We start from the raw sequence: 20,676 nt of genomic DNA on the forward strand, positions 1-20,676 counted from the left end.
GGCAGCAGCCGCCTGTCCTGGCTCACTCCTGGCACGGGGAGCCGCCTGGGAGTCTGGGCTCCGTCTGGGAGGGCAGGGGGCGGTTTGAAGGACGGCGGGGTGCGGGGCTGTGGTTTAGCAGCTGATGAGGATGGTAATAAAAACACTCGGCCACACAGGGCGAGCTTATGTCTTCTCCTCCCTGTGCCCTGGCCCCGCTGGCAGAGGTCTCTAGGTGCGTGTCACACGGTGGCCTGGCGAAGCCACTGTCACTGGTACTGGCCGGGGGCTCTGGGTGGTCCAGGCTATGGGGAGGCTGCGCGGGCATCACTCGGGCCCCACCCTCTCTCTGCATCCTTTCGAGGGAGCTTTGTCCCTGGGGTTGAGGGACACTTTGCCTGTGCCCGTCCTCGGGCTGCCCACCGTTGGCCCTGGAGCTGTCCCTCGGTCAGAGCGAGGAGGAGGCGGCGGGCACAGGGCGGAGGCGGAGAGCAGCGCGGGGTGCCCGACAGCTGTGGGCCTGGCGAGCCAGCCTGGCGGGGGTGGTGGGAAATCAAATTTCCTGCCATCTGGGCAGCAGCTGCAGTCCAGGCCTCCTGGCCACGCTGGTAGAGGCTGGGGCTGGGTGGGCACAGCGTCTACTTCCTGCTGTGGGGTTGGGAACAGGTTTCCTGGTGGCATTTGGGACCTTAGAGGAAGACACCTTTGCCTCTTCTGGCTGGGGTGCGGGGCCGCCTGCAGGGCACTGGCGTTTGCTTACTTTCCTGTGCTGTGCGGGGGGGCGGGATCAGCCAGGGGACCACGAGCTCCAGCTTCACTCCGGGCTCGCCTGGAGCGCGGGGTCCCTGTGCCTTGGTGTCTGCCCTGGCCCTGCCTCCTGTGCCCGCCAGGTGGGCTGTGGGTGACTCCCCAGCGCTGGGTGAGCAGCTCTATGGCAGGCACTGCCCTCCCTGGGCTCAGGGCCCTGAGCTAAGTTGCCTGTGTCACCCTATTTCTCTCTCTCCTTCTGTCCTCTTGTTTCACTCTCTGCTTCTTGTCTCCAGCCCAGAAGTTGCTAGTTGCTGGGGGAATGAACAGGAGAGCAAAGGGCTGGGAGCTTTTGTGACACTAAAGCCAAGGGTGGCGGCGCATGCCAGTGATCCCAGCACTTGGGAGGCTGAGGCAGGAGGATCGCTGTGAGTTTGAGGCCAGCCTGGGCTACAAAGTGAGTTTGAGGCCAGACTGAACTAATAGTGAGACCTGTCTCAAAAAAGAAAAAAAAAGGATAGATGTGTTTTTGGAGCCATGAGCTTGTAAAATATAACTTGTAACATTCCACTGTGGGGGGACAAGTACACGGAAATCACCTCAGGGTGGAAAAAGCCACTGTGACTCCTAGGTCAGTGTGTGGGACTCCAGCTCTACCCCACCTTGACCCAGAGCCCCTAATGCAGGGCCTGAGCTGGGCTCCCTGTATCCACTCCCCTCCCTCCACCCCTCCCTTCCCATTAACTCTGCCAGGCCTAGGGACACAGCCTTGCCTGTCACTGACCAGGTCCCTGGTGGCAGAGGCAGCCGGCAGCCATACCTTTACCCTGCTGTCCCCAAGGCAGCGCGATGGTGTCTTGGCCAGCACTGTGGCGGGGAGCACCCAGCACCCAGCTCCCCTGGACCCCCACACTGCAGGCTGGAAGCCGGGGCGCAGGAGGCTGTGTTCTCAGGGCCCTCGCTGGCCTGCAGCCCCTCCCTGTGACCTGTCGCCCTTCCTTCCCTGGTGCAGAGAGAGGAGGCAAGCTCCCTGGGCCCCCGCTAGGCATACTAACCCAGTCTGGAGTGTCCCCGCATGACTCACTGGCCCTGGTTTCCCCAGAGCCCCCTCCTTTGATGGCACATTGGGGTTCAGGCCACTGCAGAGCAACCAGGCCGACTGGCGCCCCGGAAGTCCCTGTGCAGCGGCAGTGAGGTCAGAGGCGTGGGCAGGTCACCATTGCTAGGGTGCAGCTAAGTGGAAAACGAAGGGGGTGCAGGCAGAGACACCCCAGGAGGGTGACAGGAGGCTGCGGTCAGGGCCACACTTGGAGCGGCTGTGCTGTGGAGACTGTTGGGGGACACAGGGTGACGGGGCAGACGGATGCAGGTGTCAGGGCTCAGCGAGAGGCCAGGCTTGGAGCCATCGGTGTTGGCGTCGCCTGGGAAGTGGCTGAGGCCCAGGGCGTGCACGTGAGCAGGGCAGAGGCTGCCCAGGGACAGGAGGACGGGGCATCCCTCCTGGGGGCTGGACCCTCCTGTCCCACGCCTTGCCTCCTACAAGCGGGTGGCTGGTAGGTGTCGGTGGCCTTTCCTGTCCGGGGTGCTCCAGGACCCCGCGTGGAGCCCTCCCCACAAGCGGGCCTCTCCAGGGGCGCTGGGGCTGCTGAAGTGTCCCATGACCTGCCCCCTGCCAAGGCAGGAAGGGCCATTCCGGAGGAAACGGAGCTCCCCTGGAGCCAGACCTTGGTCCTCACCTGGGTCACTGCCAGGGGTCACTAAGGGTCATCAGTGTGGGTGGGGGTGAGAGCCTGCAGGCAGAGGAGCCTGAGCCCTGCAGGGTCCTCAGAGCCTGGCCTGTCTCCCCTCTGTGTAAGGGGAATGGAGCAGAGGACCTGCGGGGGTGGCCGAGTCCCGAGGGTGGGGTGCCAACCGCCGCTTTGGCACCATTGAGCTCTGCAGGCTCCTCGGTCTCTGCGCCCGCTTCCTCCCTGGGGACATGGCTCGTGATACCCGTGCCACCTGGAAGAGCACGGTCTCCGGCCCGCAGCTTAGCAGGGACACCAGGTGTCCTCTTGTTGCTGTCACAAGCGCTGGCCTTGCTCAAGCCTGCAGGTCTGGCCGCGAGGGGACAGGGAGAATCCGGAGTCAGGAGGTGGAGCAGCTGTTAGGAGACTGAGGATTGAGGGCTCTGGTCTCCGCTGGGAGCAGGCGAGCTCCCCGGGGAGTCTCAGCTCTCTCCCGGAGTGGGGCGGCAGGTGGCACAGCTGTGCCCTTGGGGCCAGGGCTCTGTAGGAACGGGAGGGGGGAGCAGGTCTGGGACAGGGCTAAGCAGAGGCTTTCTGACCTCGGAGGCTTGCAGTTGCCAGCCCCAGGGAGGAAGGTGGTGGCCCAGGATATCGGGAGTGGCGTCTTCCTCCTTGCAGAAACTCCTTGGAATTTCCCTCCTCCGGGAGGCCAGGAGGAAAATTTGATGTCATGGTTTGGATAAATGGCAGAGATTTCCTTGGAAAGAACAGAGAGATGGCAGCTTCTCCTTGGTGCCGGGCTCTGTCGGTTAACCAGAGGCCAGGGACCTCGGGAGTCCGTGGGCCTGGGGACAGGGCATAGGACATGGCCGGAGTTTTGGGCGGAGTGGGCACTACCTGGGACTGGACCAGCTCTGGCCTTTGAAAGGACAGGAGGGCTCTCCAGCTTCCGTGGGGAAAGAACTTGATCCTCTTTTTCCTTTCCCAACTATAAAAGACAGTGCTTGGAAGAGAATGGCAGACGATTAAGCCGTGCGACCCTGGAGGGGGTGTGGGATTGGGCGTGTGCAGCAAGACCCGGGAGAGCTGCCCTTTGTGCATGTTTGAGGCTTTTATGGCTGGGTGGCCGCCACAGCCCCTGGCTAGGCCTGCTGTCCTGTGAGGTTATCCATGAGGCCTCTTTCACTCTGGTGTAGCCCTCTTTGGCCGGATACGGCCACCTTCTTTCTAACGAGCAGGTTTTAATTTTGGCATTTTCCATGCTCATACCAAAAGCTCAGAGAAAGCTGGCCTGAGACAGAGCGTGGCTGGGTAGAGCAAGGCCCCTGAGACCCCCAGGCAGGGGCGCGGGGCGTGTGGGCGGCCACCGGCACACCCAGGCTGGGCCTGTAGAGCGGACCTGCTAAGCTCAGGGCGGCCACAGAGCCCCAGTTCATGGGGTGCGGGCTGGAAGAGGGGGGCCCTTGGTGAAGAGAGGGGAGGAGCAGGCAGCCCTGGGGCTCCAGTGCCTGGGGATTCCTTGTGGACTCCCCACCTCCCACAGATGCCCCCCGGCTGATGGAGCTGCCCCGGGACATCACGGTGGAGCTGGGCAGGAGCGCCTTCCTGGCCTGCCGGGCCACCGGCCTCCCGCCCCCGATGGTCACCTGGCGCCGTGGAGACGGCCGGCCCCTGGGGCCCCGGCGGGGCAGTGGGCCCGGGCTGCCGGACTCAGGAGTGCTGTTCATTGAAAGTAAGAGATGGGGCGGGGTGGATTGGTGCTGGGTCCTGCTTGGCGACCTGGTTTTAACGATAAAACCGACCCAAGATCAGGTCCGCTTCCAGGGGCTGAATGGGTGACAGATGCAGGGCGTTACACGTTTTCTGGCACATGCTAAGCCCCGCACGTGTGGACGCCGCTGTTCTCATGGTATCCTGGCTCCTTGCGGCCTTCAGGTGCGGCCCCGGAGGACCAGGCCACCTACGTCTGTGAGGCTCAGAACGTCTTTGGGAAGGCCCAAGCCAAGACCCAGCTCAGCGTCACTGGACACGGTTCGCCGGGGCACCCGCACGTGGGAGGTGGGGAGGCGGATGTCCCCCGGGCCTCCTCATGGTCATCACACCCTCGGGGACAGACATGTGCATGGCCAGGTTTCCAGAGCAGCCTTGGTGTCCCTGCTTCCTGGGCAGTGTCCTGGGGGACTTTGAGCTACCGTGATCTTCTGTGCTGACCAGTTCCCCGGGGCGGGAGTGGCACCCCCCCCCAGAGGGTGAATCGCAGGGGACCTAGGGGTCTGACATATCTCCTCTCCCCACAGCACCCCCCCAGATCGCCGGCACCGCCTCCACCGTGCGCGTCCTGGAGGGCCAGCCCGCGTCCCTGCCGTGCGTCATCCTGGCGGGGAGGCCGCTCCCAGAGAGGCGCTGGCTCAGGGCCAGCCGCCCTGTGAGTGCTGGACTTGTCTGGGTGCGCTGGGCCATGCCGCCCAGCGCTGGCGAGCAGACGGCCCCTCCATGCCTCTGTCTCTGCTCTGCCTTCCCCGGCTTTGGGATGTCCTCTTGTCCCTCGGGCTTTGCGCCCTGGTCAGAGCCTTCTCTACATTTGCTGCCGCTCTGTGCCCTGCCTGTGCTCGGAGCAGCTGGGGCCCTGGGGGAGGGTGACCCAGACATGCTGCCTCCATCACCCTGCTCTGATGGAGGCGGGTGGAGACGGGACCTCTTGTCCCCAACCCCAGCGCAGGGTTGGACACTCTGGTTGCCTTACTGATTCCCGTTCGTTAGACTTCCTGCACCTTGGGGTCCTTGCACCCTCGGGCTGGGAGGGGCACCCGTATTCGTCCAAAGCTCCAGTAGATGACAGGAGGAGGACAGCCCCGAGGGAGGCAGCTGCGCTTCGCTGTGCTGTCTGCCCCACTGCTGCCCGCTCTCCCCAGCTCCCAGCAGTTGGCCGGGGCTCTGTCCGGGCCGACGGCAGCCTCCACTTTGACCGGGCGCTGCAGGAGGACGCGGGCATCTACAGCTGCGTGGTCACCAACTCGGCCGGCTCCCAGCACCGCGACGTGGAGCTGATCGTCCAGGGTGAGCCTCGGGGGTCCAGGGTGCAGGGCAGACGGCAGGGGGCCACTTGGAGTCGGACACTTCTGTGTAAAGAAATCACACCGATAATACACACCCCCTTAAGGGAAATGAAGGAGACACATCGAAACAGTCCTATAATGGCAGTAGCAGGAATAATCAGATTTTACACTTTGGTGCGCATCTTTCAGTGCTTTGTGCACGCAGGCTGTACACACTCACCGCTCAATACCCACGGGGGCCTGGGCCCCGGACACCCTGGGAACCGAGACCCTGGGTGCCTGCGCCCTGTCTGTAGAACGGCGTGGTGTCCGTATAGAACCTTTAACCATCCCTGGTTACCTACACGGGTGCCCCTGAGTAACAGCTGCGTTCCTTCCCGCGACGAGGGGCTAAATGAGTTGGTCCTGAGTGAGGACCTGTAGATGGTGTGCGCTTCACAGCGTTCAGGACAGAGGAGCGGTCAAAGGAAACTCGGACCTGATGACTTTGCTTTCATGCGCAAAGCTGTAAGGTGTAGCAACACAGAGCTGCAGCGCTGTTACAGTAAATCAGCGAAAATGATTTAGCGAGGTTTCTCTGCAAAAAAGGGCATTGAGGCTCTATAAAGATGTGCAGAAGTTTGTAAGAAAAACTAGTTAAGTTTGAAGCGTTGTGAAACGAGTAGGCTGTTAAATGAGGAACATCTATAACACCTGACACAATGTAAATGCTGTGTGAATATTGTACCATGTTGTTTAGCGAATATTGATAAGAAAAGGCAGTGTCCATCTGGGGCTCATTTTCCCCTCACACTTTTCCATCCTACATTGGTTGAATCCATGCAGAAGTTGCGGGCTGACTGTGTATGGTGCATATGTGCACTTACGTGTATGCATGTTGTATGTACCATAGTACACATGCACGTACATGCTACATAGAGAACATTATGTATGCTTTGGTTAAAAGTCTTTCTGTGTTCTTTATATGTAAGTTCCCTGTCTCCCTCACTGTAAATTCTTTGCAAGTTCCGTATTTAAAAACCGAGCCACAATCACCTCTGGTCCTTGTCTTGCTGCCTGTGTGTTTCCTTGACAATGTATTATGGCTGCTTCTGTACTTTGCCAAATATGTCAATATCTTCTTTAGTTACTTTTCTCTCATTGCTGAGACAAAATGCCCAATGACCAAAATGAAGGAAGGAAAGGTTTATTTAGCTCACAGTTTGTGGAGGTTTCAGTCCACACTCGGCTGGCTCCGAGGCAGAGTGGCACATGGCAGAGGGCAACAATTCACGGCGGCAGAACACAGCAAAAACAACAAGAGCAAAGGGAGGAATGGCAGCAAGCAGCCTCTCTCCCTCCCTTACACTGTAAACAGGCTACCCGCACCCAGGGGGTGTGTAGCTCTCACATAATCTCCATGCCCTCCTCTTCCACAGGCTCAGGATGAATACAAAGTAAGCACCCTGGCTCCCTGCTGAGTCACTTAGCCAAACCCCTAGACTCCCCAAGTCGACACAATGTATCAACCATAACACTTTTTTTCATCTCGGGTGTTTCATTAAACCCTGGAGGGATGAGCAGGATGAACAGTAATTCTTTGGTTTATAGAGAAACCCAAACTCCAAAGGGATTGGGTTGAGCTGGGCATGGTGGTGCACACTTTAATCCCAGTATTCTAGGAGGCTGAGGCAGGAGGACTGCAAGTTCCTAGTGGCTTAGTGAGACCCTGCTTCAAAATAAAAAATGAAAAGGGCTGAGGATGGGGCTAGATGTGAAGGCCCTGGGTTCAACCCCTGGCAGCACAAAAAAGAAAGGGGCTGGGTTGAATGAGAACCCAGGTACCCCAGCTCCTCGTAATTCCGGTTCGTAATCTCAGTCACAGTTGGGCACACAGCACATGCCAAGCTGTGATGTTTTCACTTAAGTTTCATCCCAAGTTCCACCGTTCTGCCAGGGACATACCCGGGCACTGGCATGAACGAGTGAGGCTGCCCTGGCTGGGGTCATTCCCGGCCACAGGCATCTGCCACCCTTGCTGCCCCACCCCTCCCACTGGCGACCATCATTTGCAAGCTTGAAAATCTGGATGGCTTTGCTTGGGCTGTGAACGATGTTCCCTGCCACTGCTCACCTGTCTGTCCCCAAAGGCGTGAACGGGGTATCCAGATTAACTCTGTTCTTTATCAGTCAGAGAATGTGGGCACTGAAGCGCCAAGTGGTTTATCCACAGTCCCGGAGCGAAGAACCCTCACTGCTGGGTCACTGTGGAGCCCAGGCCGGCCTGGAACTCATGGTGATCCTCCTGCCTCAGCCTCCCGAGTGCTGGGATGATAGGGGTGTGCCACCATGCCCATCCCAGGGGGCATTTAACAGCAGTCAGACCGTGGCAGCTGTGGAGATGAGGGCATTTTTATTTTCCTGTTGAATTTTAGGGACTTTAGAATATGCACAGCTGGACATGCACCACTGCAGCCGCTGTTCAGTGTCCAGTGCGTCAGCATGGAGCTCGTCTGCACCGCTGTGCAGCACCCCCTTTCTCTGGACCCTTTCACCTCTGAAGCTGAGGCTCTGTCCCCACGGACACGCATTCCCAGTACTGCCCCCCCCCACGACCTCTGTCCTCCGTTCGTCCCTGGTTGCGTCTGTCCCAGGTGCCACCTGTCCATGGATCAGGCTGTTTATCCTCCGTGTCCAGCTTACGTCACCTAGTACATCTTCCAGATTCTTCCGCCTTGTAGCATGGATCTGATTTCCTTTCTGTCTGTCTGTCTGTCTGTCTTGGGGTTGAACGCAGGGCCTTCCCACTGAGCTACATCTCAGCCCTTTTTTATTTTTTATTTTGAGACAGGGGGGTTCTCTACACTAAGTGAGTCTAGAGACTCACTAAGTCTCTACACTGCCCAGGCTGGGCCTGAATTTGCGATCTTCTTGCCTCAGCCTCCCACAGTTGCTGGGGTTACAGGTGTGCTCCACCACACCTGGACTTTTTTTAGTAGACTGGAGTTTTTAGAAGAGCCGTTTTACAGCCAAATGAGCAGAAGACACAAAGATTTCCCACGGCCCCCTACCTATCACATGCGCAGCCTCCCTCATTACTGACGCCCCCAGTGCTACAACGGACAAGTCTTCACAGACACATCGTCCCCCCAAAGTCCCAGCGTCACACGGGGTGTTGGACAGATGTGTGAAGCCGTGTACCCGCTGTTACGGCATCAGACTGAGTAGCTTCATGCCCTGAAACCCCTTTGGCCCCCTCCTTGCTCGCCCCTCCCTCCCCCGAGCCCTGGCTCCCTCTGGTCCTTCTCCCATCTGCACAGTTTGCCCTCTCCAGGCCATCATCGAGTTAGAGTTCATTGCACACCTTTTTAGGGCTGAGTACTATTCCACTCCACGCAGCCCCCCATTTTGCGTATCTGTCGTCACTGATGCACGCGTGGGCTTTTCCTGCTCCTTGGCTGCTGGGCTTCGCGCTGCTGTGCACTCTGGCTCATGAAATCGGTTTGTTTACAAAAGTGCCACCAAGAATCTACCCCGTTGCCACCCACCACGTCACCAGCGAGGGGGTTCCAGCCTCTCTGCCTTGTGCCGCCTCGGGAGTTCCCACCCCGACCATCACCTGGACCAAGGTGGGTGGAGCCTCTAGTCTCCGGGGTAAACTGAGTCAGCCGGGCCGGGTGTGTGTGTGTGTGTGTGTGTGTGTGTGTGTGTGTGTGGCCTCTGCTAGCGTCACCTGTGGCTCTGTCCTAGGAAACCAAAGCCCTGACCTCCAGGGGCCCCGACTACAATGTGAGCAAGGACGGCACCCTGCTCATCGCCTGGCCGTCCCCACGGGACGCGGGGACCTACGTGTGCACGGCCACCAACGCCGTCGGCTTCTCCAGCCAGGAGATGCGGCTTTCAGTCAACAGTGAGTGACGGCGAGGCCTGATGGGAGGGACTCTGGGACGGACAGTGCAGCCCTCTGTGGCCAGCACCCGCACCTCCTCTCCCCCGCTTCTCTCTGCCCCAGGACCCTGGCCTTTTCCCCATTTCGTGAATGATCATTGGGCCTCAGGGCCTTTGCACATGCACTGCTTCTGACTTATAGCCCTTCCTCCACCTCTCGGGGTGCTCTCCCATCTGTCACCCCTGGACTGGGTGAAGTCACCTTGCAGTGAACACTGAATGTCCCCAAATGATTAACTGCATGCTGGGCTCTTTGGTCCCAATGTGAGAACAGGGTGGGACTCGGGACTTCAGGGACCAGGTCTGGGATGACAAGCTGATAGAGACCCAGGCCAGCCCTTTCCTAGCATATGCTTTTAGAGCCAACATTTTATATTGCAAAGAGCGTTCCAGGGGTGAGATTGCCTCTCGGCAGTGGCGATGTTCGGGGCTCGGTGGGCTCTGGCAGCCCTGCTGTATGGCTTGCTCTGTTCTTGCTCAGCGTGCTCTGCGTCCCTTCCGTGGGGAGGGTGGAGGAGGGGAGGGTCTCAGCCTTTGTCACCAAGGCGACAGCAGGATGCCTCCCCCCCCTCCGTGTGAGTGTCGGGGGAGGGTTTGTGCGGCCTGTGGCCGCTGCTGTCCTGGAATAGATAACCGATGGGGAGGGAGGAGAAGGGAACGGAGGACGGGTGCTGTCCCCGGGTGAGGACGGCAGAAGAGACGAGGCCCAGATGTGGGGTGGGTCTGGGGGAGCTGACCAGCTGGCAAAGTGAGGGGAGCTTCCTGCGGGAGGGGAGGGGAGGCCGAGCGGAGCCCTCAGATCTGGGCGGGGTCTACACCGCACGCTCTTCCTGGAGCAGAGCCCACTCGCTTCCAGGGCAACCCCAAGGTCAGGGGGCAAGGGCCGTCTGTCCTTCCGGGGACCGTCCTGCTGCCACTTGCCCCTGCCTGCTTCCCCAACAGCCAAGCCCAGGATCCAGGTGAACGGGTCACAGGACGCAGACTCGCCAATCAGAGTCACAGCCAAGACTGGCGAAGAGGTGACCCTGGACTGTGAGGCGCAGGGCTCCCCACCGCCCCTGGTCACCTGGACAAAGGACGCCCACCCTCTGCTGCCCAGCACCGACAGGTACCCCAACCCCAGGGCCTCCGGTAGGGGCAGGTTTGCAGCGCTCAGGCCTGGCTGGTGACCCCGCGGAGGTGCGGGACCCTGCGGCCGCCCCAGGAGGCTCACCGGCATCAGCACATAAGGCTTTTACCCCGGGGCCCCAGGCCTCTGTGGGCCCTCAGAGGGTGTGTGGGAGCCCGGGTGAGAGGCACCCTGAAATAACCCACATCCACATGCCAAGCATGACCCCTGGGCGTGGGTGCAGTGTCTCTTTTGTCCCCACTACCCTGCTCCCTGGGCTGTGGGGTCACTGCGGGTCACTCAGGCTCGGGGATGCTTGGCTAAGCAACAGCAGAGCTGGGGTTGGAGGTGCGTCCTGACCATGGCGCATGTCCCGCACACGCCTGCCCTGCAGACCCGGTGTCCGGGCTCCCGGCTTTCGGGCTCAGCCCCTCTGCACTGGGGAGCCGAGCCGCACGCTCAGGCCGGGCTGTGGGGCATGCAGGGTCCCGCCAGTTCGCGTTCCCACACACTGCTGGAGCTCTTGACCTGGTGGGGGTGGCAGGTGGCGTGGCATGCAGCTCAGGGCGGTGACATCAGCCCTGGCAAGGTCCTGCACCCCCCACCCCTGTGTGTCTGCGTCCCAGAACATCTGCTTGGGGAGCTCTCCCAAACTTCCAGCTGCGCACCCCTCAGTGTGGTACAGGGAGCCAGCCCAGGCCAGTGGGGGCCCCCCCTGGCCCTGGGATCGCTGCTCCTCCTCTGCGCAGTGGGCCGGGGATGTAGGGAAGTCAGGGAGCTTGCAGCTGTCCCGGAAGGGCTGCTCCCCGAGCCTGGCTGGGCGGCGGCCACTGGCCAGCGGGTGCTTGTTTATTTATGGCTTGTTACCGAGGCGGGAGCCACACGTCCGTCTGTTTGCTCCCCCGTGCCCTCTTCGTTCACAGATCAGCAGGGAGCTCTAAATTTACAGGAGCTGCTTTTACAATCGCCGGGTTTCCCCTCTTCCCTCTCCTGCACCCCCTCCATCCCTCTCCTCGCTGGCTCGTGATGCTTCTCTAGAGGTTTCTGATGCCCCTCAAGCTGACCAAAAAGTGGAGGCGCTCCTAGGTGGGGCTGAGCTGCAGGTCCTGAGCCCTACAGCACATGAAGCCCAGGCGTGGCCCTGGCTGGCCCTGTCCCGGGGAGAGGGCGTGACTGGGGTGGTGAGTGCGCAGGCTCAGCGTTGTCCCCAAGCTGAAATACTCGGTCCTTGGATGTTCCATGCCCGCCGCTGCTATCTGCGCTGCTACCTGCGCGTCCTTGGAAGCTTCGCAAAACCACCTTCTTGCCACATCTGTCATCTCAACGCATTCATGCGTGCTTTCAGGGGATATTTTTCTGTTCTTCTTCTTTGTGGTGCGGGGGACCGAACCTGGGGCCTCACCCCTGCCGGGCAAGTGCTCACCCCTGAGCTACACTGCAGACCCGACCTGCTTGGTTATAGGATCGCTTTACTGAGGCAAAACCCACAGGTGATCCTCAGGACCTCTGCGTGGGGCCGCCTCGGCGGTGTCCCTCGTCCCTCCTTGTCCCCCTGGGCTGGGCCATGTGCGCCTTCTACCTTGGTGAGCTGTCTCCGGACTCAGCCCTGGGGTGGACGAGCTCTGTCCTTGGGCGTCTTCCCCGCCCTGTGCTGGCCCCGGCTGGGCACTGTGGAGGTTTGTGCATAACTCTGAGTGTAGACAGCATTGAGAGCGAAGGTGTGCCGAGCCCCCAAGGCCTTCGGTAGGTCTGCCAGCCACCCTGGAGGCCGGTGGAGGGAGCGGCCTCCTGCCCGGCCTCAGCCTCCAAAAGGAAATGGAAACGGGTGTGCGGGGCTGGAACCTGAGTCTGAGTCCCGGGGCGGGGCGGGGCACACGGAGCACACCCCGACCTGAGCACACTCAGACACGTGTGTCCCTGGCCCTCCGCAGGGGCCATGTGCATCAGGTGCTATTGAGGAGGGAAGCTCGGCGCCCCTCGAGTCCTGCCCCGCCCCAGCTCCTCTTCCCCACCTGCCCGTGGGCCTCCTTGTCTTGTCCCCACAGAGCAGCGGTTGCTAGGCTGCTGCTGTGTTTGGGGCTTGCGCCGCTCGCCAGTTCTCAGCAGTTCTAAGTTGTTTCCTTGGGGATCGCCCCGAAGGCAGACGGCCAAGTACAAGGGTCGAAATGGCCACCGGGCCGGCTCAGTCCGTGGGACTGCTGCTCTTGAAAGTGTCCACGTTGTAAGGTCAGAATCACAGCCGACAGAGGCTTCTGAGCAATGCCACGTGTCCGGGACAGCGCAAGGAGGGAGCGAGTTGGAGACGGACGGCCTGGGGACCCTCACCCCGCCGCCACCCGCCCCGCTGAGTCTCCCCGGCTGAGGCCGTCCGGCGGTGGGTGGTGGCCAGGGAGCATCCGAGACTTGGGTCCAGATGCTGTTTCCAGGCAACTGTGTTTGTTTGGGATTCGGAGCTGGGACAGCTGTGCACGGTCCCGGCCAGGGTCCCACGCAGGGCCCCAGCCCAAGTCCCAAAAGGGGAGGGGCAGTCAGACACCTCGTCTGGACGCCGCCGCTCCGGGTTTTCCTGTTTGCGTGCTCTCACGCCCTTCGCGGTTAGCTGGAGACAGGCAGCGGCTGTGGCTGAGTGCCGCAGACAGTGGAGCTTCATCTCCGCGACCTCAGCCCTATCCTCTGCGGAGCTGCGCAGCCAGGCACACGGCCCTGGGGCAGCGCAGGGCTGCTGGTACCGGGGCTCGGGGCCGGCGCGGGCTCTGAGTCTCTCCAGTCCAGCGCTGGCCCTGTAGAGGGGGCGGCAGGCTGCTTCCTCAGTTTCCCCAGCGTGACTTCCCATTGGTGGCTTCATTACTGTGAGGGGATCAGAGTGGCCGTTCATGGAGCAGGTGCCCTGGCTGGGCACAGACCCCACAGACGGCCTGAGGCCCTCGGGGGTGGCTGGGTGTCTGCCAGACGTGCCACCTGATGGAAAGCCGCCAGCCCTGCTGCCAGACAGCAGCACTGCCAGCTCCTGTGTGAGGTGGGCAGTCCTGGGGAGGCACAGGGCACAGCCACGCACTGTTGGAGGAATGAATGAATGTAGTGAACGAGTGAATGAATGAATGCGTGGGCACCCGGCTGGACCAGGCTCTGTGCAGCTCAGAGCGGGGGAAGTTACCTGCCGGGGAAAGCTTCCTGGAAGACCTGGAGCCCGGGCTTCCTCGATGGGGCCCTGAGTCCTGGAGGGGGCCGCTGTCATTTGCCGTCGGAACATTTTTGAGCACCTACTCTGTGCTGGGACCTGGGCACGCCCGGCTCAGCCCTCACAGAGCCACCAGCCTTTGCCGGACAGTGATAAATGCCTGGTTCAGGAGCAGGTGACCGGAGCAGGGCGCTGTCCGAGCCCCGGCTGGGAATGGGATGTCCACAGGTGCAGGGAGTGGCTGTCACTACTCTTTGGCTGGAGGAGCCGGCAGGGGCTGCCAGGAACCCCCAGGCCCCTAGGAGATGGGGGCTGTCGGGAACCCCAGGCCCCGGGTCCTGTCCCGCTTGTGCCGGGCCCCAAAGCCACCACTTCGTCTTTTCCCTGCAACTTTGGAGCTTAGGTTGGGGTCGTGGGGGAGGCCTCCCTCTGTGCAGCCAGGGCTGGGTTCTGGAGGTTTAAAAAGTAGGTGGCCCAGGTGGAGCTGGGAGACATAGCTACCAGTGCAGAGCTGCTTTTGCCAGTGTGAAGAAACTGGGGTTCAGGGGCACTGGCTGCCCCGACAGGCTGTACAGCACATCTGTCGCCCAGCCCAGACCTCTTCCCACCAGTCCCCATCACCCCTTTTCTCCAGCTGAGGCACTGCAGGGTGTCCTGGAACCCTCAGCTCACTCTGTCACTGAGTATATGTGTTAGCCTCAAGCTGATGGAGCCTTGCTTGGTGAGGGTAGACAGGTCAGCACGATTTAATGTAAAGCAATGGATGGGAAAAGCCCAGTTGGGGTGACCCCAGACATTTGTATCTATATGTTTAAACATCCACTTCAAAGGTAGCAAATTAATTAACTGTGGTGTGATCCAGCAAGGGAATATTATACAGCAGTGAAAATGATTTACACCTATACGTAGAGGCGTGTAAGTGTCTAACATATGCAAAATGATGCTGTATGGGGTTTATGGACTCACTTATGGTCATCAGCATGGCGCTGTGCTCTGAATTAGTTCCTCGGGTCTCTTGGAGGTCCTGTGAGGGGAGGGCATTGTTGTTGTCTCTGTTATCAAAATGAGACCATGGAGGTGCAGGAAAGCTCAGCCACTTCCCAGCCTCACACAGCCGGTGCCTGGCAGAACAGATGGGAGCATCTTTTGGGGATGCACCATTTGGGGAGCATCTTCCCCAGTGTTACCCACCCACGGGGCCTGCTGGATGCCCAGGATAAGCCACAAGGGGCACTGTCCCTGCTTTGTAGGTAGGGGCCAGAGGCAGAGCCTGTAGCCTGAGGCTGCCCGGGGTGAGTTGTGGGTGGCAGCCGCGCCCGACGCACTGCTCGCCCGACGCACTGCTCGCCCGACGCACTGCTCGCCCGTCGCTGTAACCGGTGACTGCCTGGAGGGCTTGGGGCGCCCCAAAGCCCAGGGCTAGCAGGGCAGGGTGGGAAGCAGGGCAGGAAGTCGTGGTGAGCTTGCACTGAGGGTTGGTCTTCCGGTCCCCTTGGGGTCTCCACTGCTTGCTTTCAGGGCCGGCTGGGGTCACGGCTGCAGCTGTGCCCCTGTTCTGTGGGGGCAGGGGCTACTCAGAGCCAGCACGTGTGGGCCGGTGACATCATGTCTGCAAGGGCCCCTGGGGTCCAATCCAGCTGCCAGGGGGAGGGGCACTTCAGCAAGGTGGGCCAGACTGAGGGGGTGGGCACAGCTCTGGACAAAGGGCCCCCGCAGTCCCTGGGTTCAGGGTCAGGCAGGCCTGGCACCAGGGCACAGCGGCGCCTGGTGCAGTCACAGGTGCTGGTGGTGCCCGTTGTACACTGGGGGAGTGGACGCCACAGCGGTTATGCATCCAGAAAGGGCACAGGGCAAGGACCTGGGCCTGGGCCTGTGGACCCCAGCCCCATGTCTGCTGTGCCGGGAGGGGCTGCAGGCTTGGCATCTCAGGGACACGGAGCTGGGCTGGGGCTGGTGGGCACTGCCTCGGGCCCAGAAGGCTTCCTGGAAGAGGCAGCGGGCCCCGTGGCGGTGGGTTTTGAAGCCTGCCCCTGGGTGGGGCCGGCCAGGGTCTCACAGGTGTCCTGTCCCTCTAGTCACACCCTCCTTCCGTCCGGCTCCCTGCGCCTGGCGCCCGCCCGGGTGGGTGACGACGGCCACTACGAGTGCACCGCCAGCAACCCCGCGGGGTCCGCCTCCCGGCGCTATGTCCTCGGGCTGCAAGGTAGGACCCGTGGGCGCCACAGCCCGTCCCTCTGTCCTTGTGCCTGGCCCCCTGCCCTGTCCTCTATCTCGGTGCCCAGGCCCTGTCCCCTCTCCCGGCCACTGTTTTTCCTGCTTTGCACGCCGCTGTCCTCCTCCCCACTCCCGGCCTGGACAGGCCGCTCAGAGCCCCCGAGAACAGGGCCAGGGACCTAAGGTGGGGCGCTTGGGGGCCCATGACAGAAGCTCCAGGGTACAAAGAGGCCTCTGGAACGCGCTGAGCCTCCATCCTGCCGGGGGCATCTGAGACCCCCAGAGAGGCCCTTCCGGTCCCTGGCTTCCCTTCTGGCTGCTGGCCACTTTCTACTCCGGTAACTCCAGCCGCCGCTGTCTAAGGAGCGAGGCCCTGCCCCCCGGCGTCCTCAGGCCTGGCTCCTAAACATCCTTTCGTGGCCCTGGTCCCTAGCCCGGCTGGGGTCCCAGGAGCAGCTGTTCTCCGTGGTGTCCGGGCTGGCCCCACTCAGGAAGCCAGGGGGTGCCTGTCACATACACAGAGGCAGGCCCGAGCCCCGAGACACAGAGACGCGCAGACTGGCCCGGCCCCCGGCGGGGTTCACAGTGCGATTTTAAATGAGTGGGGGAGACTAGGACAGAAGAGGACAGCTGCCCTCTGGTGACCTTGGGAAACTGGAGTCTGAACACCAGTGTGGGCGAGCGCAGGGTTAGCTGGGACCCAGGCTCCTGCCCCTGCGCAGTGTCCCTTGCAGGGGACGGGGGACGGCTGGTCTGCGAGCCCTAAACTAGCGGCTGGTCGTCCCTTTGCCGAGACACTGGCCGAGCCCTGTCCAGGGGGATGCGCGTCTCCTGGGGGGCAGGTTGAGGCCTGGAGATCAGGGGTCGGAGAGTTTTGGGGGGCTTGCACGGGCCTGTGCGAGATGGCGTGGGCACACGCACCTCCGAGCCCTGCGTGCCCACCCTCTGGGGTCTCATCTCTGGATCCTTCTCAGAAACAAGAGCAGTGTAAGGTCCTTGGCCTCCCGGAAGGCCTGGGATGCTTTTCAGTTTCCCCAAACGTACACTGAGCTGGATGCAGCCTGGATGGTGCTTCTCACAGGGTGTGGGTGCAGCGCTGCTCAGGCGGAAGCCAGAATCTACCCTGTGGGGGGCAGAGCAGCCCCTCGGGGGTCTTGCTGTCTTTTCCTGATGCCCGCCTTAGGGGACCCTGTGTCTTGGCCTCACTGGTCTGTGACAAAGCTAGGGTGGGCTCTGGGACCCCTCCTGGGTTGCCCACCTGACACAGGGGACCCCGCCAGTGCCCCCGCAGGTGCAGTCAGGGCCACAGGTCCTGAAGGCCCTGGTGGGGGAAGCCCTGGATCTGAACTGTGTGGCCGAGGGCAACCCGGAGCCGCAGCTGAGCTGGTCCAAGGATGGGGCGGCCTTGCCTGGAGCGGGGCCCGCGGGCTCGGTCCACTTTGCTGCCGTGCAGACCTCGGACGCCGGGCTGTACCGCTGCGAGGCCTCCAGCCCCGCAGGGACGGACGCCTGGGAGCTGCATCTCAGGGTGCTGGGTGAGTGCCCCAGCCCAGGATGCACCTCTTCCCACCTGCCCAGCACAGCCCGGATCTCAGAGGCGTCCTCTCCCATCTGCTCCGGGACAGAGCCCTCTGTCCTGTGCAGATCTCCCGGCCCCTGCAGCTGAGGGCCGCCCTATGTCGTGGAATCTCCCTCAGCCCTTGGAGACTGACCAGTAGGCCCTTGGGGCCACCACCAGGCCCCCTATCCTCCTTGTCCTCTTGCCGTGGCTGCGGCCCTGAGTCCCTCCTGCACAGAGGTCCCCTGGGGCCGTGGCCGGGCTGCACACGGCCAGCCATCCCTCGTACTGCTGGATGATGTGGCCAGGTTCCTCAGCTGCAAAGCGGGTCCAGCGGCATGGGTCACTGAGCGAGTGTGTGCAAAATGGCCAGCGCCGGAAGTTCTGGGCCCATGGTGCCAGCACCGTCGTTACTAGGGAACTGGAGGGGTGGGGCCCTGACTGGCCCTGTGGGTGGTAAGCTGTTCTCTGCGCCCCTGTAGGGTCTGAGCCAGCGTCACTGCCCCCACTGCACTCTCAGGAGGCTGCGGCCTGGCGGCTGGAAGGTGACACCTTCCACTCGGGCCGGGCCCCTGCACTCGGGCTGGGAGTAAAGGCGGTCGTGTCCTCCTCCCAGAGCCTCCACACTGGGTGGCCGACAACAGCAGCCTGGTGGAGCGAGTGGCCGGGGAGAACGCCAGCCTCCTGTGCCCGGCTCGAGGTGAGGCCCGCAGGGTGGGGCCGGGCAGGCGAGGGCGAGGGGGCAGCGCCTGTGTGTCCCCGCAGTTCTGGGGTTGCTGCTCCTCAGTAGCTGCGCCTGGGCGGGCGGCTTCAGCTCTTCCTGGCTGTGTGGTCGTGGGGACCCTCACCCCGGGGCTCAGGGCCGCCCCGCAGCGGGGCTCTGTCTCCATGGTGCTGTGCATGCAGGCTGGGCCACAGCTGAGCCAGCGGCCTGGGGCTGGGGTTACAGCTCGGGGGCGCGACGCCTGGCAAGTGCAAGGTCCTGAGTTCAGTTCCCAGTGCCAACCAACAAACAAACAAACAAAAAACAGAGGCCTGGCCACAGCCTGGAGGTCTGACGCCTGGGGCCAGGAGCACAGGGGGCTCCAGGAGAAGCCGAAAGGTCAGGAGGCACACGTGTGACGTGTGTGCAGAGGGTGTCAGCTGCGTGCATGTGTGTGTGTGTGTGGTGTTAACGCACCTCCACATACAGGTGGTAGCAGGTGCCAGAGCAGAGAGCCCCTAAGAGAGATGACAGAGAGGTGACCCTTGGGACGCCTTTGATGCCCGCCTCCTGCCTGTCCCCTGCTGCCCTGCCTCTGTGGTAGATGCAGGGTGGACGCCGTCTGAGGTCTTCACCGTTAGATTCCAGTCCCCAGGCCTGGCAGTGAGGTGGGTGGTGCGTGGGTGCTGACTTGCGAGTTTTGGGGTGCACCCAGGCCTGCCTCCGTGCCGTGTGCTATGCTGGGGTCTGGTCACTCAAGGGCTCTGTGGTGGCTGCTGGGTGGCACCGCTTGGTGAGCTGGGCCAATCGTGGATGCCTGCGAGCCGGGTGACGGCAAGGGCTTCGGTCGCAGCCCAGCAGGGCAGTGTCCCGCAAACCCACTGTGCACTGGGCCGTGTGGCGCATGGGCCAGTGGCAGGGGTGAGTGCCAGCCAGCCCAGCACGCCGAGTGTCAGAGCAGACACTCCAGGGCCTGTGCGCTCATGGTGGCGCCGTGCGGCCAGGGCTACACCGTCCCGTTGAGAAGCGGGGACGAGCCAAGCAGAGCACAGGGGAGAGCCCGGCTTCTGCACTCACTCAGCCCTGCTGTGTGCCAGGCATGGTGCTGGCAGCTGGGGCTCCGCACGGACCAAAGCAGAGACCCTAGCGCTTGCAAGGCCGGGAAGTGGGGGGAAAAGAAAACGCTGGAGGCAGCGGATGGAGAGGATGGGGTGCGGTTGAGTCGGGGCGGCAGGGGCCTCCCTGGAAAGGAAGCGTCCAGGAAACAGGCCCGTGGCCCGGCGCCTGTGGGCCTCATGGGTGCCGCGGGGATGGTGTGGGCATGTGGCAGTGGGCTGGGGGTGGGCGCAGGCTGCCGCTCTGAGGGAGCTGCTCCTCCAGCCGCCGAAGGGCCGGTGACATTCAGAGAGACACAGTGGGGGCGGTGCAGCTGTGCAGGGGAAGGTGGGGTGCTCCGTGCTCAGGAATCTGTGCCCCTTGCCAGGGACGCCTAAGCCGCAGGTCGTGTGGCGCAAGGGCCCGTCCTCAGAACCCCTGAGTGGCCGGCCGGGCATGGCGGTGCTGGACGATGGGTCCCTGCTCCTGTCCTCGGTCTCGCCCACGGACAGCGGAGACTACGAGTGCCAGGCCACCAATGAGGCAGGCTCCGCGTCCAGGAGAGCCAAGCTGGTGGTCTACGGTGAGAAGGGCCCCGAGCTGGGACTGGGCCCGGATGGCAGCGGGGACCCCAGGGCAGGCTTGTCCCTGCCTCCCACGGAGGCCACCCAGCAGAGCTCCATAGCAACGCCAGGGTCTGATGGTAGCACCAGGTCCGCGGGGCCCAGGTCACCGCAGGGAGGGAGGGGAGCAAGCGCCTATCTGCAGGTGCCAGAGCTCGCTGCTGCTGCTGCAGGGCGGCCTCGGCTGCCCGGAGAGACCTGTGCAGGCGGTGCGGGGAGCAGCCGGAGCACTGAGTGGCCGCTTCCCCGGCCTGCAGTTACACCCAGGTGAAAAGCAGCATAGCCGAGGAGAGTCCCAGAGCCCACCTCTGGGTTCAAACTGAGGGAATAACGCCAGCATTCAGGGAGGCCGAGGCAGGAGGATCTCAAGTTGGAGCCTAGCCTGGGCAACTTAGCAACTTAGCAACTTAGGAAGATTCTGTCTCAAAATAAAAAATGAAGGAGTAGGGATGTAGCTCAGTGCAAAGAGCCTGGGTTTAATCCCCACTACTGCAACGATGATGATGATGATGATGATGATATAATAATGACAATGATGGCAGCCTCCCAGACTAAGGGGCACTGTGGGGTGGGCTGGGGCTCCCCCTGCTGGCGGATGAGCAGAGCAGCCCCTGGGCAGTCCTAACAGCGCCTGCTCCTGGAGACCAGCTGCTCCCCTGAGAATCTTGTTTGGAAGTCTGCTGCAAGAAGAGGTGCAGCCGGGCGTGTTTGTGTACGCCATTAATCCCAGCACTCAGGAGGCTGAGGCAGGAGGATCGCTG

The 20,676-nt window shown here is 62.1% G+C and overlaps 1 protein-coding gene across 1 annotated transcript in view; it reads left to right on the plus strand.

Annotated features, from left to right (window-relative positions):
* The window catches only part of Hmcn2 (hemicentin 2), a gene marked incomplete in the record, with an annotated part of 130,718 nt that overhangs the window by 38,247 nt on the left and 71,795 nt on the right, over positions 1-20,676 (plus strand). The window contains 11 exon segments of the mRNA XM_013506721.1: positions 3,997-4,185; positions 4,389-4,484; positions 4,751-4,878; positions 5,366-5,510; positions 9,005-9,117; positions 9,239-9,398; positions 10,379-10,544; positions 15,798-15,925; positions 17,217-17,471; positions 18,111-18,194; positions 19,681-19,875. Coding sequence (XP_013362175.1) covers positions 3,997-4,185; positions 4,389-4,484; positions 4,751-4,878; positions 5,366-5,510; positions 9,005-9,117; positions 9,239-9,398; positions 10,379-10,544; positions 15,798-15,925; positions 17,217-17,471; positions 18,111-18,194; positions 19,681-19,875 — 1,659 coding nt within the window.

Source organism: Chinchilla lanigera, unplaced genomic scaffold (genome assembly GCF_000276665.1).
Source record: "Chinchilla lanigera isolate Chin_1 unplaced genomic scaffold, ChiLan1.0 scaffold00112, whole genome shotgun sequence".
Taxonomy (NCBI): Eukaryota; Metazoa; Chordata; class Mammalia; order Rodentia; family Chinchillidae; genus Chinchilla; species Chinchilla lanigera.